This window comes from Abrus precatorius, unplaced genomic scaffold (assembly GCF_003935025.1).
Source record: "Abrus precatorius isolate BTA unplaced genomic scaffold, Abrus_2018 Scaffold10, whole genome shotgun sequence".
NCBI lineage: Eukaryota > Viridiplantae > Streptophyta > Magnoliopsida > Fabales > Fabaceae > Abrus > Abrus precatorius.
This window is the reverse complement of record NW_020874292.1, coordinates 32,425,912-32,449,758: the sequence shown is the minus strand read 5'-3', so window position 1 is coordinate 32,449,758 and position 23,847 is coordinate 32,425,912. Positions and strand designations below refer to the sequence as shown.

The following is a 23,847-nucleotide window of genomic DNA, read 5'->3' as shown; positions in this document are numbered from 1 at the left end:
CACAGGAGATGGAAGACAATTTATTAAATGAATTGTAATAGAAAGAGCTTCACAACAAAAACGAAGAGGAACAAATGATTCAAGAAGAAGAGTTCGAACAACATCAAGAAGGTAACGATTCTTTCTTTCGGCTATGCCGTTCTGTTATGGTGTTGAAGGACAAGAGCGTTGAAAAATTATTCCCTTGTTTTGTAGAAAGGCCTGAAATTTTTTAGACATATATTCCCCACCTGAATCAGATCTCAAAATTTTTATATGCTTTGAGAATTGAGTCTCAATGAAGGCTACAAAACGTTTAAAAATTGAGAAAATCTCTGTTTTAGACCAAAGAAAATACACCCATGTAAAGCGACTGCAATCATCTATGAAAGTAACAAAATACTTAGTGTGCATGAGAAATAACAAGAGCAATACCCCAAATATTACTATGGATTACATCAAAACATTCAATTGCATGGAATGAATTAGAAGGAAAGGGCAGAACTTTACTTTTTCCCAATTTACATGTGGTACAATCAAAGAAAACATCAAGAATGTGAGAATTTTTATTGCCCAATGAACCAGATTTAAGCAAGGTACAAAGAATGTAAGGATTGGGATGGCCTAAACGCTTATGCCACTCTTGGTTACCAATTTTTGCATCAATACAAGCAAGTGAGAGTAAAGAAAATCTAGGAGAAGTTCCAGAAAGAGGAAATCTAGGAAGTTGTATAGGAAAGAGTCGTCCCACTTTAGGCCCTTTTGCGATTATTTTCCCCGACACTTGATCCTGCACAATACAACCAAAAGAAGAAAATTGCACATTACAATCATGGTCTACTAATTATCCAATAGAAATAAGATTAGTAGATAGTCCAGGAGACACAAAAACATTAGTCAGAGATGGAGAAATATCACTAACAACACTTATATCCAGAGAATTTCCATTAGCAGTATGTATTTTTTGAATTCCATCATATTTTTGAACATTGGACAGAGGTATAGTTGTATTTGTCATATGATTAGAGACTCCAAAATCAATATACCAAGGCAGAGAATGAGAATTGGAACTACCTGAGAATCCAAATGCAGGAAAAGCAGAAAGTATCATCTGTTATACCATTTCAGGAGTTAGTGTATTTGGATTTTGAGACGAGGTAGAAGGTGTAGTTGTATCATGTTCGATCATAGGAGTAGCAGCAAAACTTGACGCACCAATTGACGCATGATATGCAGTTCCTTGCCTCCTTATAGGTCATGTGGGACACGAGGAAATGATGTGTCCCCGTTGTTTGCAATAATTACAAAATTTCTGTGAACAATCCTTTGCGATGTGACCAAATCCTTTACAACTATAGCATTGAATACCACGTACATCTTTCCCTTTGCTTCTTCCTTGTGCTGCATAGGCTACATTAATTGGGTCATTAGCATTAGCTTTCTGTTCCATTGATGCTTGAGTTAGTAAGTGTTGTTCTTCTCGAAGAAGTGCACTCAAACAAGCATCTAAGGAAGGTACAGGATCACGGTCCATCAGATTAGAATGAGCCACTTCAAAGTCTGGACGCAACTTCATCAAAAATTGGTTCCTCTTACTGGATTCATGTACTTTTATGATAGCAGTGAGAGCTGCATCAGGAACATCACCCTGAACAATATCTGAATATTCTCCCCAAAGGTTCTGAAAAGCAGAGAAATATTCTTCTATTGAAAGACTTTTTTGTGTGAAATTTGTTATCTCATACTCAAGTTGAAATTTTCTTACTAAGTTTTCTTGATGGTAAACCTTTTTAAGATATTCCCACATTTTCTTGGCAGTCTTATGAGGTCTCAAATTGAGAACAATGTGAGGCTCTACTATGCTGATTATCCATTCATGACACGAGCATCCTTAATTTCCCATTTTGCCAAGGCCTTTGCATCTTTGGGAGCTGGATCTTTCCCATCAATATGACCCCTAATTCTTTCCCTTTCACAAACAATTTGAACTAAAATTCCTAAGCAAAGTAATTTTTTTCATTAAAACGAATATGGAAAGATTCTACTTTCTCACAAGACATGATGCACCACGAAAACACAAAAGCAACAACTAAGAAATGGGTTGAGATATGTCCAAGACACAAATAACCAGGACAAAAAAACTGACCACGTTTTAGAGTTTTAGCTCTGATATTATGTCAGAAAAATACAAGACACATAAAAAGATAATAAGCTAGAGTATTTCTGTGATAAGATTGTTTGCCTTCCTTGAGGCCCTGTCTCTCTTTAAATATTAATTGTGAAACTATACAAAAAGGAATATGCTGTAAATGTTCCTCTAATACAGCAGATTTTCAAGGATTATAAACAACTTCCTAAAACTGATATCTATATACGGTAATAAAATAATTCTACAATAAACAATTATCAATTACAATAAATATGTACAGCTGTATTGAGATATTGATAGTGCGGCACCTGAACTTTGGATGCCTTTTCAAGTAAATCACAAATGCAGGTTTGGAATGCTTTTATTTGAATTCACATTGTCCATTCTGGCTCTCATGTGATGGTAATCGCATCCTGCATTTTTTGTGCCACTCCTACTATTGTTATGAGGAGGTAAGACAATAAAACAGGCTCTAGCAGAGGGGCATAAGAGAGACACATGCTTGTTGATGGAAGGTTTCCGTAGCTTAGATTATGTTGTAAAATGTTTTCCTTTTTTCTAATTTGATTTTTTTGTACTTTCTATTTTGATTGAAAAATGAAATCAAACATCTCTTTAAATTCTACATGAATTTGAAAGAGATACTTGAACTCAATATATATCTTATGCAAAGATTTGCTCCTATCTTATAATCTTAGGCTTTACTTCTCTGAAAAGTGGAGTTCTTACCTACTAGAATGACCTTAGCTGGCTGAAGCTTGAAAACCACCAAAGTATACTCTCAGCCAAAAGAAAATGTGAGAGATGCTTACAAGACATGATACATTGTGCTTGGCTTTGGGTCAGCGAATTGTATGATTGATTCTATTCTGCAGTTGAACAACAAATTGAAGACACAAGAAATAGAGCATAGTTCTATTATTTTGGTGTGATACAAACTTTCAGAGGTTTTAGTTTAGGCACCAAGAGTTGGATAGCAGAATGTGCATTGTAATTTTCAACAAAGCTCAAACCATTCTCACTTTGTTTAAATGTACAAAATTAAATAGAATTTATATTTTACAGCAATCACTATACTATCATGATACAGTTAAGTAGGCTTTTCAATCTGAAATGCATTGTTATTGGTTTTGGAGCCAGATACTCCGGAAGATTCTGTCTGCCATGACGTAGTAGTATCTGAACCTCCAGTGCTTCCTTCTGGAGTCAAGTTTGGTTTATTGGACACCAGATTTTGGAAGGGAGGTGGAGGTGGAGAAATTTCAATTTCACCCTCCAACATCTTCACCACAGTACTCATAAGAGGTCTATCATCTGGCAAATACTGAACACACCATAGAGCTACCTTTAACATTCTCTCAGCCTTCTCTTTGTCTCTCTCTTCAATTCCACAAAGTGAAAGCATTACAGATAACTCATTATTCTCAAACATATCCCATGTCCATTTTGGAAACCATTGCTGTGATTCACTGTAGTTACAATCAAAATGCCTTCTCCTCCCTACAATTTCAAAGAGAAGAATACCAAAACTATACACATCACATTTCTTAGTCACTGGATGAGGCTTCCACATTTCTGGTGCAGCATATCCTCTTGTTCCTCTAAAGTGTGTATTGACTGCAACATTACTTTCTCTGTTGCTAAGCTTTGCCAGGCCAAAATCTGCTACCTTTGGTTCCATTTTCATGTCAAGAAGAACATTCTCTGGCTTAATGTCATAATGAATTATTCTCTGTTGACATTCCTCATGTAAATAAGCAATTCCTTTAGCCGTTCCAATTGCAATCTCATGAAGCTTTTCCAACGCGATGTCGCGGTTCTGGCTGCCAAACAAGTACCTGTTTAGAGACCCATTTTCCACATATTCATAGACAAGGGCTCGTTTGTCACGGTGGAAACAGAAGCCATAAAGTCTAACTAGATTGACGTGGTAAGTTCTTCCAATGGTGCTAATTTCTGCTTTGATTTGCTCTTCCATTTGCATATCTAAACTGTTGATAACTTTGACTGCTACATGCTCTCCATTTGACAATTCCCCTTTGTACACAACTCCAAAAGCACCAGAACCCAATATGATTGAGTAGTTCCATGTAACTTCATCAAGTTGTTCTGGTGAGAATCTAATTGGTTTCTCTTTGTTGATGTTGCTTAAGAACCTTTCCATAGTTGCAAACTCAACTTTTGAACCTTGAACAGTGGAATCTGGTGGTATTATAACTTCAATTTTACTTGAAGGAAAGGAATTTGAAGCTTTATGAGTTTTTTCTATGGTTGGAAGTTGAGTGTAAGATGGAATTGCTGCTCCTGTCTTCTTCAAGCAATCAATGACGGCATAAACTATTGCTACAATTGCTATCATTACCACCACTCCAGAAACTGAAAATTGAAATATCACATAAATACACAAGTTAAAGCTGTTCGAAATTCTAATTCAGAAGACTATAACACAAGTTTAATTTGAAGCTATTTGCCCTTTTTCTTACTTTCATTTTGTCATTGCAATAAGCATTTACCATTTAATCTCTGAAGCTATACTTTTTAGTATAATTTAATATACCTCAGATCCTAAACTGGTCAATATTGTATACATCTAAAAAGAGAAATTGAAACCAATAATCGCTTTGCAAGTTGCAGTGAAAAGGAAATATGAAAACAGGCCCAACAGAAATATGATAAGTGCTTACCAACTGAGCCTGCCACAGCCCATTTCACAGAGGAATTAAAATTGTCAAAAGTGGTTTGCGCTTGAGTGTCAAAATCGTTTGATGAAGAGTAGAAATCTGGAGGAGAAAAGCGAAAACTCATGTTTATTCTCTAATGTGCAGGAAATTAAGCTTCAAGAAAAGAGTTAATGGTCGAATTTTGGAGTTGCAAAAGATTAATATTACATAGCATGCAAATGCAAAGGGATATGCAATTGTTGAGGTATATAACATGTATGGGAGTGTGAAATAATTTAAGTGTTTGACAAATGTGTTTTCTGACAAAGTCTTATATAAGACTTTATAGCACATTATGGTCCAGTTTATTACGAGCATGACTCATTTGTACTACAAATCTTTGACCATTTTATCCACAAAACGCGTTTTGCTTAGTTGCGTCGAAATTGCACCATGAAAATATGGCAACGCGTAGCATGGAACATTTTAAAACTGGTATATTGTGGACCATTATGGTTCAGTTTAATGTTGTATTAATGCATTGGCCTATGGGAAATCGTTAAGAACTTTCCTAGTACAGTGAATGGGAAAGAGGGAGAAGTAAGATAGAGAACACATTTTGCTTTCAAAATATTGTGAATTTATACCCTAAGTTAAGGAAAAATGGAAACAAATATAAATTATAATAGAGCATTGGAGAGAAGACAATTCACGGTTATAATATCTAATATAGCTCACAATTGACATAGCTTAGTCCCTATGATTAAATTATTTATCAATGAGTGAGAAATAATTTTAAAAGGAATATTGTAAAAATAACATACTTACAAGAAAAGGTGAAAGCTTTTTTTTTTTTTTTTTTTTTTTCCAGAATTCTGTGAGCTTTGTGTGGGCTGCACAAAATACTTGTTTAGATTGCCAATTAATCAATCTGAGTCATCCATTTAAATAAATATTACGAGTTAATTTAAATAAACGTCTTAACATGATCTTTTAGGAGAGAAAAATAAAAATAATAAAACAAAATAATCATATTTTTCATAAATTAAAAGTCTAAAAATTATGCAATTTTTTTTTCAGAAACTTTATCTTTTAACTTCTATATAAGTTGATCATAATTTTAATATATAATACAAAAGCTTAATTTATATCATCTCTTTATTTTATTTTTTATAAATTATTTGTTAAAAACTTTATCCAAATTGTTGACTTTATATTTGGACCTTATGCACTATAGGCGTTACCAAAAAGAAAACATTAAAAGACGCAGACAAAAGAGGTGTAGAGAGGATATTTGTAAATAAAACCAAATAACTTCACTTAAATTTTGACTTGCTCACGATCAAGGTACATGTTAATAAGCTCCCTAGATAAACTAATTACATTCTAAGTGACTTGGTAGAAATATGAAGATGCAATTACTTCAGTAAATACATCATTTGTGAACAGGAAACAGACAAACCTTAAAGTATTAAATTAATTGTGAGACATACTTTTGTAGAAAATAAATAACTTTGGCACATTACGGACAACTTGTGTACAAGGGATCTTTTGAATTGTACTGGATAGAGAACTGTTCGGTCTTACATATAGGAAAAGGAAACTGAGTACCTATTCGGCCCAGTCTGGCCAGATACTTTAGTATCGTGATTAAGAGGTAATTAACTCGATTAATGTTAATAATTAGAGTATTATCTACTTTAAGCAAAGGGCCAAAATCAAGGATGATTCATTAAGCCCATAATAAAGCCTATAAAAGGAAGGTAGGAAATACAGGTAAATGGTTGACTTTTCATTATTAAATACCATTTATTACTCAGAATCGAATCTTGACTTCAGCATCGGAGTGCCTTTTGCAGATACACTCCCCACGTCAGCGACAGTCAGAAGGACGTCATTGTTTCAGAGCAGAGACTTGAAGATCAGTGTTTCTCTAATAAGAACATTTTGGCACCCACCGTGGGGCTCGAACCCACGACCACAAGGTTAAGAGCCTTGCTTATTCGATCAATATGGTACTAACAAGAAGCCAACAGGATGGACATGTTCAGCAGGGGAAACTTCTCGACAAGAAGATATCACACCCACCCAACCGACACCTGAGGTTCTGGTAGAAGCAGGAACCGATGAAGGCCTTTTAGCGGTGTTAATGCATCTCAAAACAAAAATGATGGACATGAAAAAGGAAAGGGAAAAAGATGCCCTGGAGCTCTCGGTCTTGAGAATGGAAAATGCCCACTTAAGAGAAGAAATAAGAACACACATCCTTTCCCAAACTACACCTCTCGCTCAGGATCAGGGGGAGTCCTCGGCGTTACAAGAAAAACTAAGAATACAGCAATCTGAAACTAAGAATGACCGAGATGATGTAGTGAGTCGAAGCCCATTTGTTCACCATATTTTGGATGCTAAACTACCGGACAATTGAAGAGGCTTAACAATAGAAAAATATGATGGCACAACTGATCCCGGGGAACATCTAGATGTTTTCACAATTCAGGTAGGCCTGTACACGGAGAATGACTCCTTATGGTGTAGAATTTTTCCCACTTTGTTAAGAGGACCAGCTCTCGCTTGGTTCACCCGACTCCCTCCGTCATCTATTGACTCCTTCACAACCCTCACAAGATGGTTCAATTTACAGTTCGCTACAAGCCGACCTCACCCCTTGACATCCCTAGCTCTTGTCAATATTCGACAGGAAAGAGGAGAATCACTTCGAGCGTTCATGGAACGATTTGGCAAAGTGACCCTCTCCATCTACCATTTGGAACCAGCAGTGGCCATGCACCACCTTACAACGGCCCTTACGCTTGAGCCTTTCGTTAACAGCATCTGCAAAAAACCACCAGCTAATTTGGATGAATTGAGGAGTAAGGCAGCAAAGTACATGCAGATGGAAGAATTAGCCGAATACCGAAATCAAATTCGCATGGACCAGGGGTCCAATTCAAAAAATCCAGATAAGAGAGAAACTTTCAAACCCTGGCAAGAAAATAAAAGAAAGGATGAGCCCGAGAGGCCGCCTAGGGGGACAAAATACCCCTCTTACAGTATACTCAATGCCAACAGATCCAGGGTACTTGATCAGGCTTTAGCAACAGAAATCCTGACCATGCCAAGACGCACAAACACCCCCCTCGGGCAGATAAGAGCAAATCTTTCTAATATCATCGCAATAGGGGTCATACGACAAAGGAGTGCACGACCCTAAAAGATAAAATAGAAGATTTGATCAAAGATGGGCACCTTAGAGGATTTGTTCAAACAAACCCTACCAGTTACACCGAAAGGGGGAGAGATCGGTATCCTTAATCCTCAAGAAGGTATGAGAATAAGCAGCTTGAGAGACAGCGGAGCAGGTCAAGAGAGCCTCCTGTAAGAAGATCTAATGAACGAGAAAAAAAATACCTGAAGAGGGTGATCAACACCATAGCTGGTGGGTTTGCAGGTGGAGGACCCACTCATTTGGTTAGAAAGAGGCATCTCTGTTAATAACATTTCATTGGGCAGCAGAATCTGAATCCCGCCTATCACATTTACAGATGATGACTTTCAAGAAGTGGATCCGGTACAGGATGATCCCATGGTCATTAGTGTAGACATTCTTAATTGCACTGACCGGAAAACACTAATTGACCAGGGGAGCTCGACTGACATTCTGTATTAGAATACGTTTAAACAATTAGGCATCCCAGAAGAAGAGCTCAGAGAATATCATGAGCCGCTGGTGGGTTTCTTTGGGAAACGAGTGGAGACTCGGGGTTGTATTGACCTGTACACCTCGTTCGGGTCAGAGCACGAGGAAAAACGTATAAAAGTCACTTATCTTGTAGTGCATGCGAATACCTCCTATAATATACTGCTCGGCAGACCATCCCTAAACAAATTGAAGGCCATAGTATCTACTCCACACTTGGCCATGAAGTTTCTGTCTAAAAGGGGTGGAATCGTTACAGTCCACACTAATCAGAAAACGGCTAGAGAATGCTACTTTGCAAGCCTACCTCTTAAGCCTTTTCATGGGGGTAGCCGAGATGTCAATATTGTATCCCCTTGGTTGGGAGAGGAATTGGATGTTGAACTTGATCCTAGAGTGGATGAGGGGTATAGGGTGGAGCCCAATGAAAACAAGCAGCCTTTCCAACTTGGACCGAAGCCTGAACAGGTCACTTATTTGGGATTCGGTTTGCTATACAAGAGAGGCAGGCCTTTCAGGAAATATTGCAACATAATGCTGATTTGTTTGCTTGGTCAGCTTCAGACATGCCCGACATTGACCCTGCATTTCTCTGTCATCACCTATCATTTTATAAAGGGGCCAAACCGACAGCATAAAAGAAAAGGAAGATTGGCAGGGATAGAGCAAAGGCAGTAGAGGAGGAAACTAGTAAGTTGCTATAGGCCGACTTTATCTGAGAGGTTAGATATTCAACTTCGTTGGCCAATGTAGTCATGGTTAAAAAAGCAAATGGTAAATGGTGAATGTGCACAAACTTTACAGACCTGAATAAGGCATGCCCAAAGGACGCATACCCTCTACCAAATCTTGATTCCCTGGTAGACGGTGCAGCCGGTCACCGGGTACTTAGTTTTTGGATGCCTATTCTGGATACAATCAAATACGAATGTATCCTCCAGATGAAGAGAAGACGACATTCATCACAAACTCAGCAAATTTTTGCTATCGAGTAATGTCATTCGACCTAAAGAATGCAGGGGCAACCTATTAGAGGCTAATGAATAAAATTTTTGAAAAACAAGTGAGAAAATGCATGGAGATATATGTAGATGACATGGTGGTAAAATCTACTGCATTGAAAAATCATTTCACTCACTTAAAGGATGTGTTCGGGGAAGCCAGGCGACATGGAATGCGATTTAACCTAGAAAAGTGTACGTTTGGTGTAGCTGGTGGTAAGTTTTTGGGGTTTATGTTATCAGAACGGGGGATCCAGGCGAACCCTGACAAGTGCCAAGCCATTATTGAGATGACTAGTCCTCGAAACGTCAAGCAAGTTCAAAGACTCACTGGTCGTATTGCTGCCTTGGCTAGATTTTTGCCCATCATGGCAGAGAGATCTCGGCCTTTCATTAATTTAATTAAAAAATCCCAAAAATTTATTTGGACCGACGAATGTGAAACTGCCTTCATACAGTATAAAAATATACTAGCAGCACCGCCTGTTTTGGCAAAACCGAAGCTTGAAAGGGAGATAATTATTTACTTGGCCGTCTCAAAAAATGCCATAAGTTCAGTCTTATTACTAGAAATGCCTGAACCGGTCCCTATCTACTTTATTAGCTGAGCACTCCAAGGCCCTGAATCACGCTATCAGTTAATGGAGAAAGTGGTGCTAGTCCTAGTCTATACGGCTCGTCGGTTAAGACATTACTTTCAAAGCCATCAGGTGGTGGTGCGTACAGAATGCCTAATGGCTAAAGTTTTGCGAAAACCAGAATTAGCCGATTGATTGGTATCCTGAACGATCGAATTGTCCCAATTTGATATTCATTTTGAAAACCAAGGCCCTCTTAAAGCTCAAGTACTCGCCGATTTCGTCAATAAATTCACTACTCAGTCACACACCAGTTCGAATATGTGGAACTTGCACGTTGATGGATCATCAAACTAACTGGGTAGTGGAGCAAGAATTATACTGAAAGGGCCGAATGTTGTAACTATTGAGCAATCTATTCGGTTTGGATTTAAAGCCTCCAATAATCAAGCTGAGTATGAAGCTCTATTAGCCGGTCTCAGATTGGGAAAAGAAACTGGAGTAAAACGTGTTACTTGCTGGAGTGATTCAAAAATAGTAGCTGAACAAGTCAATGGAGCATATCAAGTGAAGGATTCGATAATGCTCCAGTATTATCAAGAACAAGCTGACCGACTTGCTAGTCAAAGAAAACCTGAGCAATTACAAAGTGTGATCCATCAGGAAATTCCTCAACCTAGCATCGCCAAACAAGAGTGCATGGACATAGAAAATATGCCTCAAAATTGGATGACCCCCATTATTCAGTACCTTGCTAGCAGCAGCTTACCAATAGATTCAGCTTCGGCTAAGAAGATAAGAATGCATGCAACAAAGTATCTCCTTCTCGGTAAAGAATTATATAGGAGACGAATTTCAACACCGGTGCTTAAGTGTCTTGATGAAGATCAAGCCAGCTATGTTATGAGGGAGATTCATGAAGGTATTTGTGGTACCCATTCGAACCATGGCTGCTAAAATACTAAGAGCTGGATACTTCTGGCCAACACTTGCCCAGGATTGCCAAACATTTGTAAAGAAATGCATTCCCTGTCAACAGCACAGTCCTCATTTACACCAACATGCCGACACCCTTCGTCTTATCAGTTCTCCTTGGCCTTTTGCCATTTAGGGTATGAACCTTCTCGGCCCTTTTCCTTTGGCAAAAGGGTAGTGTAAATTTCTAATAGTCGTTGTGGATTACTTCACCAAGTGGATTGAAGCTGAACCACTCGCCACCATCACGGCGAATAATGTTCAAAAATTCACGTGGAAAAACATTATTACACGATTCGGTATTCCTCATGCATTAATAACAGATAACGGACTGCAGTTCACAGATCGCCGGTTTAATAGATTTTTAAAAGGGCTTCATATTAAACACAGGGTCTGTTAAACATCTGCAGACTAATGGTTAGGCCGAGGCAACAAACAAAGTTATCTTACATGAACTAAAAAGGAGGTTGGGAGCGGCTAAAGGAGAATGAGCAGAAAAACTATCTGAGAACTTATAGGTTTATCGTTGTACGTCACAAACCACCACAAAAGAAACCTTTTTTTGGCTAACTATGGTACTGATGCCATGGTACCGGTCAGGATTGGAGAACCATCTTTTCAAAGGGAGAACTTTGAGGAATCAGCCAATGAAGAATCCCTAGCTGTCAGCCTGGACTTGCTAGATGAAGTACGCGACCAAGCAGGAATAATGACCGAAGCTAGCAGAAGAATGATGGCTAGGAAGTTTAACTCCAAAATCAGCCCAAGACAATTTTACGTTGACAACTTAGTATGGCGAGTAACTGGAGATGCACTACGAGATCGGCGAGAAGGGAAGTTGGCAGCAAACTGGGAAGGACCCTTTCGGGTAGCGGCAAGATTAGACAATGACGCATACAAGTTGGAGACGTTGGAAGGAAAGCTTATACCAAGAACTTGGAATGTCACACACTTGAAGCATTATTTTAGTTAAATTTCTGTAACATGTAATCGGTGCACTCTTTTCTTCGCTCAAGTTTTGTCCTCTTAAAAGAAAGTGAAAAGGAGTTTTCCTAGGAATGTTTTTAATGAGGCACCTTATCAATGAAATATTTCTTCTCAGATATTTGGTTTTCATGAGTTAGTTAATCTCCTACCAAGCACTTGATTAAAATTCAAATTCTCAATTCCCTCCCGAGTACCCCTACTTGGCCACGGATGAATCATTAATTATTACAAAATTCCTCCCAAGTATTTCTACTTGACTAAGGTTGAACTAATTAATTCCCTCCCGAGTACCCCTACTCGGCCAAGGATGAAACAATTATTACAAATTCCCTCCCAAGTACTTCTACTTGACTAAGGTTGAATTAATTAATTCCCTCCCAAGTACTCCTACTCGGCCAATGATGAAACAATTATTACAAATTCCCTTCTAAGTACTTGGCTAAGGTTGAATTAATTCCCTCCCGAGTACCCCTGCTCAGTCAAGGATGAATTAAATTGTCAATTATCATTACACCTGCTCAAGTACACCTGCTCAGCCAAAGATGAATCAATTATCATTACAAGTACCTCTACTTGGCTAAGGTCGAATTCATTAATTCCGTCACGAGTACCCTTACTCGGCCAAGAAATGAAACAAACAGAAGTATTCGGCTTAGTTGTTTAAAGATAATTTGCAAGAAAACAAGAAAGAATTGAACTTGTATTTCGCTTCAAAAGGATTACAAAATTTGGGCACTATCGGCCCATGAGTACAAAAGAAAATCTAAAAACTATTATTAATTTCCCTCTTCTCCAACATCCGGATCGGGGGCGTCAGGACAGGGTGCATCAGTACCAGAGGCTTCAGCATTGTTATCTATTTCAACTCGAGAAGGGGCTTCGGTGTCAGGTTCTAGTTCATCATCCACATCATTATATGGTAAAAACCTACCACCGAAAAAATCTTTGGTAAGATCAAAATGGAAGTCAGCCGGCACCTGGCAGAAGTCATAGCACTGGCGAAAGGCATGGTTAAAACCCGACTCGTGTTCAATAGCCACTTGGACCGAACACTTGTCAGCAAAGGCCTTCATCTCAACATCAGCCTTTTGCCTCTCAAGAGCCAATGCTTCTTCCATTTCAATAGATTTGGCCCTTAAGGCCTCCTCCAATCCCAAAGATTTTACCCTCAAAGCTCCCAATTCTTCCTCCTTAGCCCTCATTGCTTGCTCGGTAGCCTGGAGCCGATTCTCCACTATATGATAGTGTTCCTAATATTGAACAACCTTGGCTTCCAAAGCTTTATTGGTCTCAGCAAGATTTAGCCGAATCTCTTCATTATCCGCTAAAGCTTGTTGGGAGGTGGAGAACTCGTTTTGCACCTTCCTCATCTCAAGTGTCAGCTCTAGTACTAGTCTTCAGAGCATCATCATGGATTGGATTTGAAACTCCACGTAGCATTTCCAGAGGGACTCGAGGTCTAGGTTGTTGACTGTTTCCTTTCCTGCATCCGAAAGCAAGTCAGGTGCAACCACTCGTCCAGCATGTACTCCTGGGATGAGGAAGGTGTTGGATAAGAAGAATGGAGGAATATTTGAAGAGCTGCCAACCCCGACCATTAAATCACCTCGGGCTTGATTTCATGCCCCCTCTGAATCACTCGGTTTACCCAAGTGGGAATGCTTCCTCTTCTTCTCCCTCTCGGCCTCTTTGTCTTTGCCTTTCTCCTTCTCCTTTCCTTTCTCTCTACGCCTCTTGGGCTGATTCTCGACAATGACAAGGTCTTGGGGAGGAGGACGAGGCCCAATTATCTTTGGCGTATGGTCGAGTTGAGGGTTTCAGTGCTCCTCAATGGATATGTTTTCAGGTGCCTTAGACTTCAAGGTTTTACGGTATGTTGGTACGTGAACATCGTGTTGAGCCATTAAGCCTACAGTAAAAACAAAAAGTCAAATCAATACAATTTGATTCAAAAACTAAATCATAAAGACGAAATATACCATCCATATCTAGACGAGGGTGAGGTGATTTTAACACTAAAAGGATGTGTCGGGCAGGAAGCTCTCGGGGAAGAGACTTCAAGTAATCCAAAGCTGATAACTCTTTGGCCGATAACAGGTCCTCTGGAATCCAATCGTACCGACGAGGCACTCCAGTCCAGTGGAAGGGGAAGAGAGGATTATTCTCATTATCAAAGAAAAAGTTTCTATCTACAGGGTGGACGGTTACTTTGAAGTAGTCGGTCTTAAAACCCTTAAAAGATGAAGCATAAGGCTTAAACAGTGGCAATTCTAGTTGTCTTATTAAAGATATCCATCTTGCTAAGTCTGATGGACGAGTACAGAAGAAATAAAGAAATAAGCCTACACTAGGTTCTATATAATGAAATTTACAAAGTACTCTAAATGCTTGGATAGCCGCCCATCCATTCAGATGGAGTTGTGTTGGCACTACATGTAAAACCCGCAGTACTCGGGCATTTTTATTCCTAGTTCCCTAAACATATACTCGTACACAAAGAAGATGTCGGCCATCCCGGCACCCCCTAGAAAAACAAATTCAAGGTTCCCGGTTTCATTTCCTCGGCAAGGGTCAATGGATATAGGGTAGAGATTAGAAGGTTCCCATAATGAAATTTCACAATGGTTCATGAAAGATTGAAGACTCCTATTTTTTTTAAACCGAGAGAAGTAGGCGGCCACTTCACTGTGTACCTACTCGTATCCATGAACTGTACAGGGAGGGAATACTGGTCTTTCCCTAGGAGGGCTCATGCTCAGTAGGAGCTCAGCAGAATCAGAATCAGTTAACTCAGATGATTCGGCTTCGACGCTACATTCTCCAGAGTCGGTCTCCACTTCTTCATTCACATCACTCGGTCTTGAAGAGAATTCAACCCCCCCTTTGGTTCCCTAAACATTATGACCATTGACATTAGTCGGCCTAGATGAGTCCGACAGCGAGTCTTCCCATTCCAAGGATTCAGCCATAATAAAATAAGGAAGGGAAAGAGAAAACTAAACATACCTCAAAGGTAGTCGGTTGGAAGAAAGATAAAAATTTGAATACCTTTCGGTTTGAAGCAATAGTATGTACTTCTCGGCTCAGAGAAAAAGTGGAGAACAAAATACTTGGACCACCATGTATTTATAGGGTTTAGGGTCCTCGGATGTGAAGAGTCACACCCCTTCCTGACCGACAGATCCCTTCCAGATCAAACAGTTGAGATCAAGCACCCTTTCGTTTCGTACACACACATCAAGAAAACCCTAAGAAACATGAAGTTCTAGAATAATCTTTTTTTATTATTTATTTTTATTTTCTTATTGTTTACTTCTTTGGTCTACATCACTTTTTTTTTAAAAAAATTGAATCCTCCTTCGGTATGCATTCCAACCTACCAAAAGATTTCATATTTCTTAACCGAATACCCTATTCGGCTTAATTACACTCCTAAACACCGAATACCCTCCTTAGTCTTCTTTACCACCTACCAAACCGATTACCCCTTCATCTGCATGTGCTTAATACTTGTATATTTTTAGCCCTTACATCATACCTCGTCGGGCTTGGGGGGCTAGTGTACTAGACAGGGAACTGTTCGGTCCTACATATAGGAAAAGGAAACCGAGTACCTATTCGGTCCAATCTGGCCGGATACCTTGGTATCAGGATTAAGAGGTAATTAACTCAATTAAGGTTAATAATTAGAGTATTATCTACTTTAAGCAAAGGGTCAAAATCAAGGATGATTCATTAAGCCCATTAGCCCATAATAAAGCCTATAAAAGGAAGGTAGGAAGTACAGGTAAAGGGTTAACTTTTCATTATTAAATACCATTTATTACTCAGAACCGAATCTTGACTTCAGCATCAGAGTGCCTTTTGCAGGTACCCTCCCCACGTCAGCGACAGTCAGAAGGATGTCATTGTTTCAGAGTAGAGACTTAAAGACCAGTGTTTCTTTAACAGGAACATGAATCATTGAAATAAGTTTATGTGGAAGATGGCTCAATCTCATGCTTTGTCATAATAGGAGTAGCACTTGCAACGCCAGATTCAGTTAATATCAATGAAGAGCCAGAACTAGTACTTGCATCAATGGTTGGCATGATGTGAAGGGAAAGTCTCATTAATCATGTACTGAAATGGGTTCAATGGTTTTGGAATTTCAACTAAACCTTCCAACATTTTTACCACAGCACTCATTATAGGCCTTGATTCTGGCCTATATTGAACACATAACAAAGCTACCTTAACCATTCTTTCTGCCATCTCCTTGTTTTGATCATCTATCCCACATTCTATTATTAACTCTTCTTCAGCATCAAATTTTTTCCAAACCCACATTGGAAACCACTCTTGACTTTCTGGAAGGTTAATGTTAAGGTTTCTTCTCCTACCTATGATTTCAAATAAAAGCATGCCATAGCTATAAACATCACACTTGTGAATTACAGGAAACGGCATCCAAAGCTCAGGTGCAGCATAACCAGGAGTACCCCTTTCTCCAGTCATAGTTATATGAGTATTTTCCCTATTGCAAAGCTTGGCCAAACCAAAATCAGCAACTTTAGGATTGAAGTTCTTGTCCAAGAGAATATTCCCTGGTTTGATATCATAGTGAATTATCCTTTGTTGGCACTCTTCATGCAAGTAAGCAATGCCTTTAGCTGTCCCAATTGCAATCTCATGAAGCCTTTCAAATCCTATTAGTATTGGTTTCACGAAATATATACAAGAGAACCATTCTCCATGTACTCATAAACTAGTGATGAAGAGTTTCTTTCAAAGCAAAATCCATAGAGCCTAACAAGATTGAAATGATGAACTTTACCAATTGTACCAACTTCTGCCATAAACTGCTCCTCAACTCTCTTGTTAGAACTCCCATGTAGAACCTTCACAGCTACAAGAGTTCCATCACTAAAAATTAACTTATAAACAGCTCCAAAACCTGCTGAACCCAACAAGTAAGAGTAGTTATCAGTTGCAATTTTTAGATGCTGATCAGTGAACCTCATTGGTTTCTCTTTTTCCATCTCATTCAGAAATTTATCCATAGTTAGTATCATAAATTCTTTGTCTGGTGTAACCAATCTACGACCAATCTGATATGTTCTTAAGCATTCAGGCATTAACCAAATCACAATACTTATCAGCACAAGAGCGACAACTGCAACATGTGTTAGTTTTCAGTCAGAACAAACTCTTGTCACTAAAATACCAATAAGAGGACATAGAACAGAATTAGATGAAAATATAAAGATATCATAGGTTAAAATCCTACCTATACCGATGATAATATTGGGTGACATTAAACAAGAGATAAGAATTCAAAAGACTAAAATGATAGTGATGAACAAAAGTGAAAGGAAGAGAGCAACTAATAATGAAATTCTATAGCTTGCAATTTATTTGTTTTGTGAAGCTTAGTAACATTTATTATATTCTATGCATGACCACCAAGCTTAGTCAAAACACGGTTTGTGAGATTAAATGCTTATTCAAGGCAGCGGAGACTTGTATTTCAGTAAAGTTTTTCATTTTTGTCTTTTCATGGGGAGTCAATTCGGTCGGTCACCCAATTTCTCAAATTAAAAAACAAGATCAAGTCATTTAAGTATTATTGATGTTATTTACTAAATTCTGATGTTAATTGATAAACAGTACTAACAATAACTAAAAGACATCTCATAAATTTTGTGCCTAGTTAATTTCCAATACTGTTTTGTACGTTGTTTTTCAGACTAAACTAGTGACTAGTTGATGGTTGGCTCACATTAAAAAAAAAAAATTAAACAAAGAGATAAATTTAAATTAAAAAAGAAGCTTATGAAATATTCAAAATTTAAATTAATATTAAAATAAAAATGAGAACTAATAATCGCTCCTCGATTCTAGTTTTGCTCAATTTCATCGAAATTTCACAAAAAAAAATAAAAATTACTCTGGGAAATTAATTAATAAGAATTAAGTTCAAATTACAATGATCATGATGAAAGGCCTAAGAGAAGCACATAACAAAAACTTACTATTGAATTAAGAGAGTGCGACTTCATAAATGTCACACCAAAATCCTATACTTATTGCATGAAACTAAAGTCGCATGCTGAAACGCTAATCACTCAATAATAATTTCTGGCTTGTTAAGGCTACTGATATTGTTTACTCTATCATTACAGCATCGATTCTTGCAGCACATTGGAATCCCACTTGTCTCAGACAACTCTGAAACATCATCCATAGACTCTATTTTATAGCCAACAGACTCCAAGGTAGCAGCAATTTTCTCATCTTGTGTCACAACAGAACCAGTGCCACATTTTTTAGTCTTGTAGTGCACTTGCCAACTAGCACACCTATTATTTGTTCTGTATGAAGAATCCTCACACATTTTGACTTTTCCTAGACAGCAACCATTGCAAGATTTCACTATATGAACTTCAACAGTTGCCACATGATGATTGACATTTTTACAGCACTCTTTACCACACTTTTCTTTAGTAAGAAGCACTTGGTTCTCATTACTATTATAGTTCTTGTCAAGTAAAGTTATGGTCTTATCTTCCAAGAAGGTGCCATATTTAGAGCTAGTAGATTCTCTTTCATGTTTTGGTTTCTCTTCTAGAAGTAACATGCTATTGAGAATCACAAGTAAACAGGTCCCAACATCAGTCAACACTGCAAGCCAAACTATTGGGTGTCCTGAGATTGCCAATGCCAGAATGGCACTCTTGAAGCCAATTGAAATAATGACATTCTCAATGAGCTTTCTCATAGTTTTTCTTGCTAGCCGAATAGCTTCAGGTATTTTTCTCATGTCATTTGACATGAGAATTGCATTGCCTGTTTCATTTGCTAGAGCTGAGCCAGATATTCCCATTGAGATGCCAATGTCAGCTGTAGCTAATGCAGGAGCATCATTCACGCCATCTCCAATCATTGCTGTTATCCCATCTTTCTTGAAATTATCAATGATCATGGCCTTTTCCGCAGGTAGAAGTTCTGCATGAACAATGTCTAGAGCATGGTTCAACTGCAGAGAGTAAGTCAACAATTTTCTTAATATAAGTCATAATAAGCAATATCAATCACCAAAACTAAAGAGGGTTGATCTTTTCAGTTAGAAAAAGAAAATTGACATTGTTAGTAATGAAGTTTATCAAAGTAACATCTTAAATTCTGGACTTTGGTCTAAGTCAACCCAAAAAACTAGCTTATAATGTGAGGATTACTTTAGTCCTTATAAGCTCTTAGCAATATCTGTGGTCGATGTGGGATTTCTACATAACAAATTTGTCATTTTGTCCTAAGATTGCTGATTAAATAGTGTGTAGATTATTGTGAACGTACTTGACTCTCAACATGCTTAGCAGCCTGAGTGCTATCTCCTGTCAGCATGACTGACCTCACACCTAACAACTTTAGCTCTTCTATTGCCTCCAAAACACCTGATCTGCATGTATCAGATAAGTTGAAGACTCCAACAAGGGTTGGTCCACAGCATTGTTTCGGGGTAGAAATTTCGTGGCTTTGAAATTGCATGTCACAATCAACTAAATAGGATGGAATAATTTAATTATAGATCATAAACTATCACAACTTCACAAGTAAAATGATAAGCACATAAATATCAGCATGTATCAAAAGTATATTGAAACAAACCTAAATTGTTTCACAAACGAGACTCCAAATACGATTTTATACTACTAGGAAAAAATGTGTATTAAGCATTCGAATTTGTCATTAGACAAGGATGACCAAAGAAACAGCACGTGGAAAAAAACACACAAACATTCGGATATTCAAAATTATAGAAGTCTACAAGAATTAATTTATGAAATTAAAGATGCAATTTTATAATCACCTCTTTCAGAACCAGCTCTAGCACCAATTCTCCTATTTCCTATATAAATATCTATCCCATCAATTGTACCAACAACACCTTCCCCCGGAAAATTTTGAAAATTCTCCACATTTTCAGGCATTGCCTTGACAGAGTGCAACATTCCATATTCCACTAGTGCAGCTGCCATCGGATGACTTGATTTACTCTCAACACTTGAAACCCTACAAAGTTTACATTAACAAAATGAATATATCATTGAAAGAATCATGAATTCTCCAGACATGCTGTATTAACACTTGTTTAAATTATAAAATTACCAGTACAATAAAGTTTCAATGCTTATGTCCTGTACAACAGAAAAATCTGTCACAGTGAACTCTCCTCTTGTTATAGTGCCCGTTTTATCAATAGCCACTGTCTTAATTCCAGAAAGTGTTTCAATATAATCTCCACCTTTAAATAGTAATCCACTGATTGCAGCTTTTGTAAGAGCACAAAAGATTGCAACAGGTGTGGAGAGGATGAGAGCACAAGGGCATGCACTCAATAAAACCACAATGGCCAGATGAAACCAAGGCGTAATATCAGGAACTCTTAATGCAGCCGGAACCACAGCAATGCTTGCTGAAATCAAGACAACAGCTGCAATATAACATAAATTAATGTAAATATCAGTATTTACTGGGATAATGAAGTTCTCCAGGATATTTATCAATCAAAATATTACTTTGGAAGTGAAAATAACATCAATGAAGGATTTTTCTTCTTCACTTTCACAAAAAGGAGAAAGTTGGTGCATGCACTTAATACTTACCAGGAATATAGTACCTGGCAAAATTGTCTATGAATCTTTGTGTTCGAGATTTTCTGCTAGAAGCCTCTTCAACAAGCTTTGACATTCTTGCCACCATTGTGTCTTTTGCCAACACAGTAGTTTTTACACTTATATATCCTAGAATCATATATACCCAAAAGTATATTAGGAGTACTATTTTAGTAGAAAAACATAAGAGATAACTAGATACTTAACCGTTCAGATTAATAGTTCCAGCCCAGACTAATGAATCTAACTCTTTGGTTACAGGGAATGATTCTCCTGTCAACATCTTTTCGTCAACTTCACACTTTCCTTCCACCACAACTCCATCAAGAGGAATATCATCGCCAGCCTTAACCACAAGGATGGTATTAATCTTTACATCATTGACATCAACACGCTCCCCAGTTTCAGCAACAACGGCCTTTTGCGGAGCCATGTTCGTTAATGAGGACATCGCAACCACTGCCTAAGTATGTAATGAAGGAAGCATTGACTTAAAACTCAAATGTCAAATGTCAAATGTTTAACATAAATCAGGTCTGTTTATCATTTGTTCTTTGATTAAATTTTTCATGTTTCTAACTCCAAGAACTAATCTATGTTTATGAGTGTCAAGAATCAAAAGTAATTATAAATATAATATAATAATAGACCAAGAAGATTCAGCTGGAGCATGTTCAATTAGACAAACCATTATCATAAAGATACATATATTTGTTGCGTAAACTTGCCCATGATAACACAGGCTGCTTTGATTTGGTGTACAATTCTCATACACATTAACACACTCTCCCCTCAACTTAGTTCTAAGATTCTTGCCTTATCTTTCAAGCTCCTCTTTGCAGGCTTGCATTGTTAATAATTCTGAACTAGTTCTAAAAGCATATAATCTTAATAATTCCAGATATGAATCGAAGTTCCAGAGATATCTGTAATAAAACTGAAAACACCTTGAGAAACAAGGAAAACTTGTGATGATTCGGCAATAAGCACGAAGATTAATTTGAGAGAAAATATAATTGGAATTTGAGAAATCATATTGAATATAATAGTGAAATTCATGTAACTTGAACTTCCTTATCACTTTGTACTTTGTACATGCATTGGCATTCAATTGAAATGTTTTCTTGTAGCATAGTTAAGTATTACCAACTTAGCAATGAATTAAGTGTGGCAGAGAAGAAAACAGAAATACTTCAAGATTTGATAATAAGAGTATAGACTAGAATTATAGCTGAATCCATCTTTAGTCAAGAGCAAAGGGATCATATAAAATTGAACTTTGCTTATGCCTCAAACATATCCTTAAAGTCTTAAGAAATCATTGTTAGTTTTCATTTAACCTGATACTGCACACTTCTTAGGGAATACTCAACCACAATTAGTCATTGGCAGGAGTTGTCAAACAAAACATTAAGAAAATTGACTTAACATTATGCCGTATAGAAGGAAGCTAGTGTACATTAATATTCACAATTTCACATTAAAAGAAAACAATTTGGTATTAATCAAATAGGAAGAGTTAATGAAGTAAGAAAAAGCTGCAAACTGTTTAAGAGAAAAAAGGGAAGTAATGTCACCAACCTTGTGAGTTGCTCTTGTCTCAAGCCATTGAGCAATGGAGAACAGGAATATGATGACTCCTGCCTCCCAAAAATCTTGTAAAGCAGCAGTGCCACACACTGTAAGATATGAATGGGGAAACGTCACAAACAGAACATTCCATCATATGTCACAGATGTATACATATTCTTTGGTAAGTAATTTACAGCAGTACCGCTTACCCATTTCTCAGTGTGTAATAAATAAAAATATAATTCCATCATATGTCACAGATGTAGAAAATTTACCTGCTAATAGAACAAGAATGTTGATATTAAGAGTGAGAGCCTTAATGGAGGCTATAGCCCTGAATAGAACCTTAGGGAAGCCAATGACAACAGAACCAAGTGCCAACCATCCCAAAGGGTGATATATATACTTCAAGAAAGAAAGTGCCAATAAAAATCCACATGCCATTGTTGGTAAATCTGGCCGTTTCTTGTCATTATCAGTCTCTCCCTGTAGACTTAAACTGGCTTCAAGCCTTGCAGCATTCAGTGCATCAGCTGACACAATCAAATAATTAAAATCAAGACATATAGGTCGTGTCTCTTCGAAGAAAATAAAACAATGACTGATAAGATTTTTCACCTTAATTGGAAACAAACTACCATGCAATTGGATAGAATTACAAGTATTTACAATCCCTTAGAAAGCCTATGAAGATAGAAAGCTTCTCATTTTAAAGTCCTTGTTCACGTAAAACAAAATCATTAAAAAAATGAATACAACTTCTCTTATAAGATCTAAACAACTTATTTTGAATTTTTTCTTATAAGGACTAGGTTTACCCAAATTGGACCCAAAAAGTTTATTAAAATGAGCTGAAAATAGTTGTTTATCATAAGTCATTTATAAACTCTTCAAAAGAGATGCATTAAACCATTTGATCAATGAACATACTGTAAAAAGCATATAGTAACACACCACAGGAAATCCAAGTAATAAAAGAGGCTATGATATGAGAGCTATGACATAAGGAACTAGTCAACTTACATATTAGAAATTTAAATGTATCCCTGGATAACCAATTCATGTAAAAAATTCAGCACCAAAGGAAAGTGAAGAGAAAATAGTAGAGAATAGAAGTCACCTATTTGTGACTGAGAAATCAAGAGAATATCATGGACCACAGTGACTGTTCGGGTAGGGACTATCACTGAGATATCTTTGACTCCATGCAGAGGCTTCAGAATTCTTTCAACCAGTGCCGCTTCTGTGGCACAGCACATTCCCAACACTTCAAAGTTGCTTCTCTTCAAGTTATCTTCCATTTTTTTCACTGTGTTCAAAAGGGAAACAAATAAGAAGCAAACTCAAACTACAAGATATTAGTAGTTGGTGCCTTCTCTAATATGTGGAGGGAATTATACAATCCATATTTATATGGTTTTTATATTCTCAATCCCAAATACTATCAAATATAATACGGTTCTTAAACCTTTACTTTGAACAAGTTTAGCTTATTTTCCAAAATAAAAGACACTGATCAGGTATTCACTTTTTTAATGCCTGTCGTATCATTTGTAAAGTTTAGTTTGGCCTAAAAATTTATTTAAAAATGT

The 23,847-nt window shown here is 37.4% G+C and overlaps 2 protein-coding genes and 1 pseudogene across 2 annotated transcripts; all 3 read right to left on the bottom strand.

Moving 5' to 3' along the window:
- Positions 1–2,710: 2,710 nt before the first annotated feature.
- On the bottom strand, positions 2,711–5,103 carry LOC113852543 (LEAF RUST 10 DISEASE-RESISTANCE LOCUS RECEPTOR-LIKE PROTEIN KINASE-like 2.2). Its single transcript, XM_027482849.1, has 2 exons — positions 4,813–5,103; positions 2,711–4,504 (listed from the first exon to the last, which is right to left on the bottom strand). The coding sequence occupies exons 1-2, from the start codon at positions 4,931–4,933 to the stop codon at positions 3,219–3,221; spliced, it is 1,407 nt and encodes a 468-aa protein (XP_027338650.1). The 5' UTR covers positions 4,934–5,103; the 3' UTR covers positions 2,711–3,218.
- Positions 5,104–16,003: 10,900 nt separating this feature from the next.
- LOC113853243 lies at positions 16,004–17,098 on the bottom strand (annotated as a pseudogene).
- Positions 17,099–17,949: 851 nt separating this feature from the next.
- LOC113852610 (putative inactive cadmium/zinc-transporting ATPase HMA3) lies at positions 17,950–23,634 on the bottom strand. Its single transcript, XM_027482924.1, has 9 exons — positions 23,376–23,634; positions 22,531–22,788; positions 22,265–22,362; positions 20,891–21,146; positions 20,675–20,812; positions 20,178–20,502; positions 19,879–20,081; positions 19,365–19,567; positions 17,950–19,047 (listed from the first exon to the last, which is right to left on the bottom strand). The coding sequence occupies exons 1-9, from the start codon at positions 23,554–23,556 to the stop codon at positions 18,133–18,135; spliced, it is 2,577 nt and encodes an 858-aa protein (XP_027338725.1). The 5' UTR covers positions 23,557–23,634; the 3' UTR covers positions 17,950–18,132.
- Between the last annotated feature and the right edge of the window lie 213 nt (positions 23,635–23,847).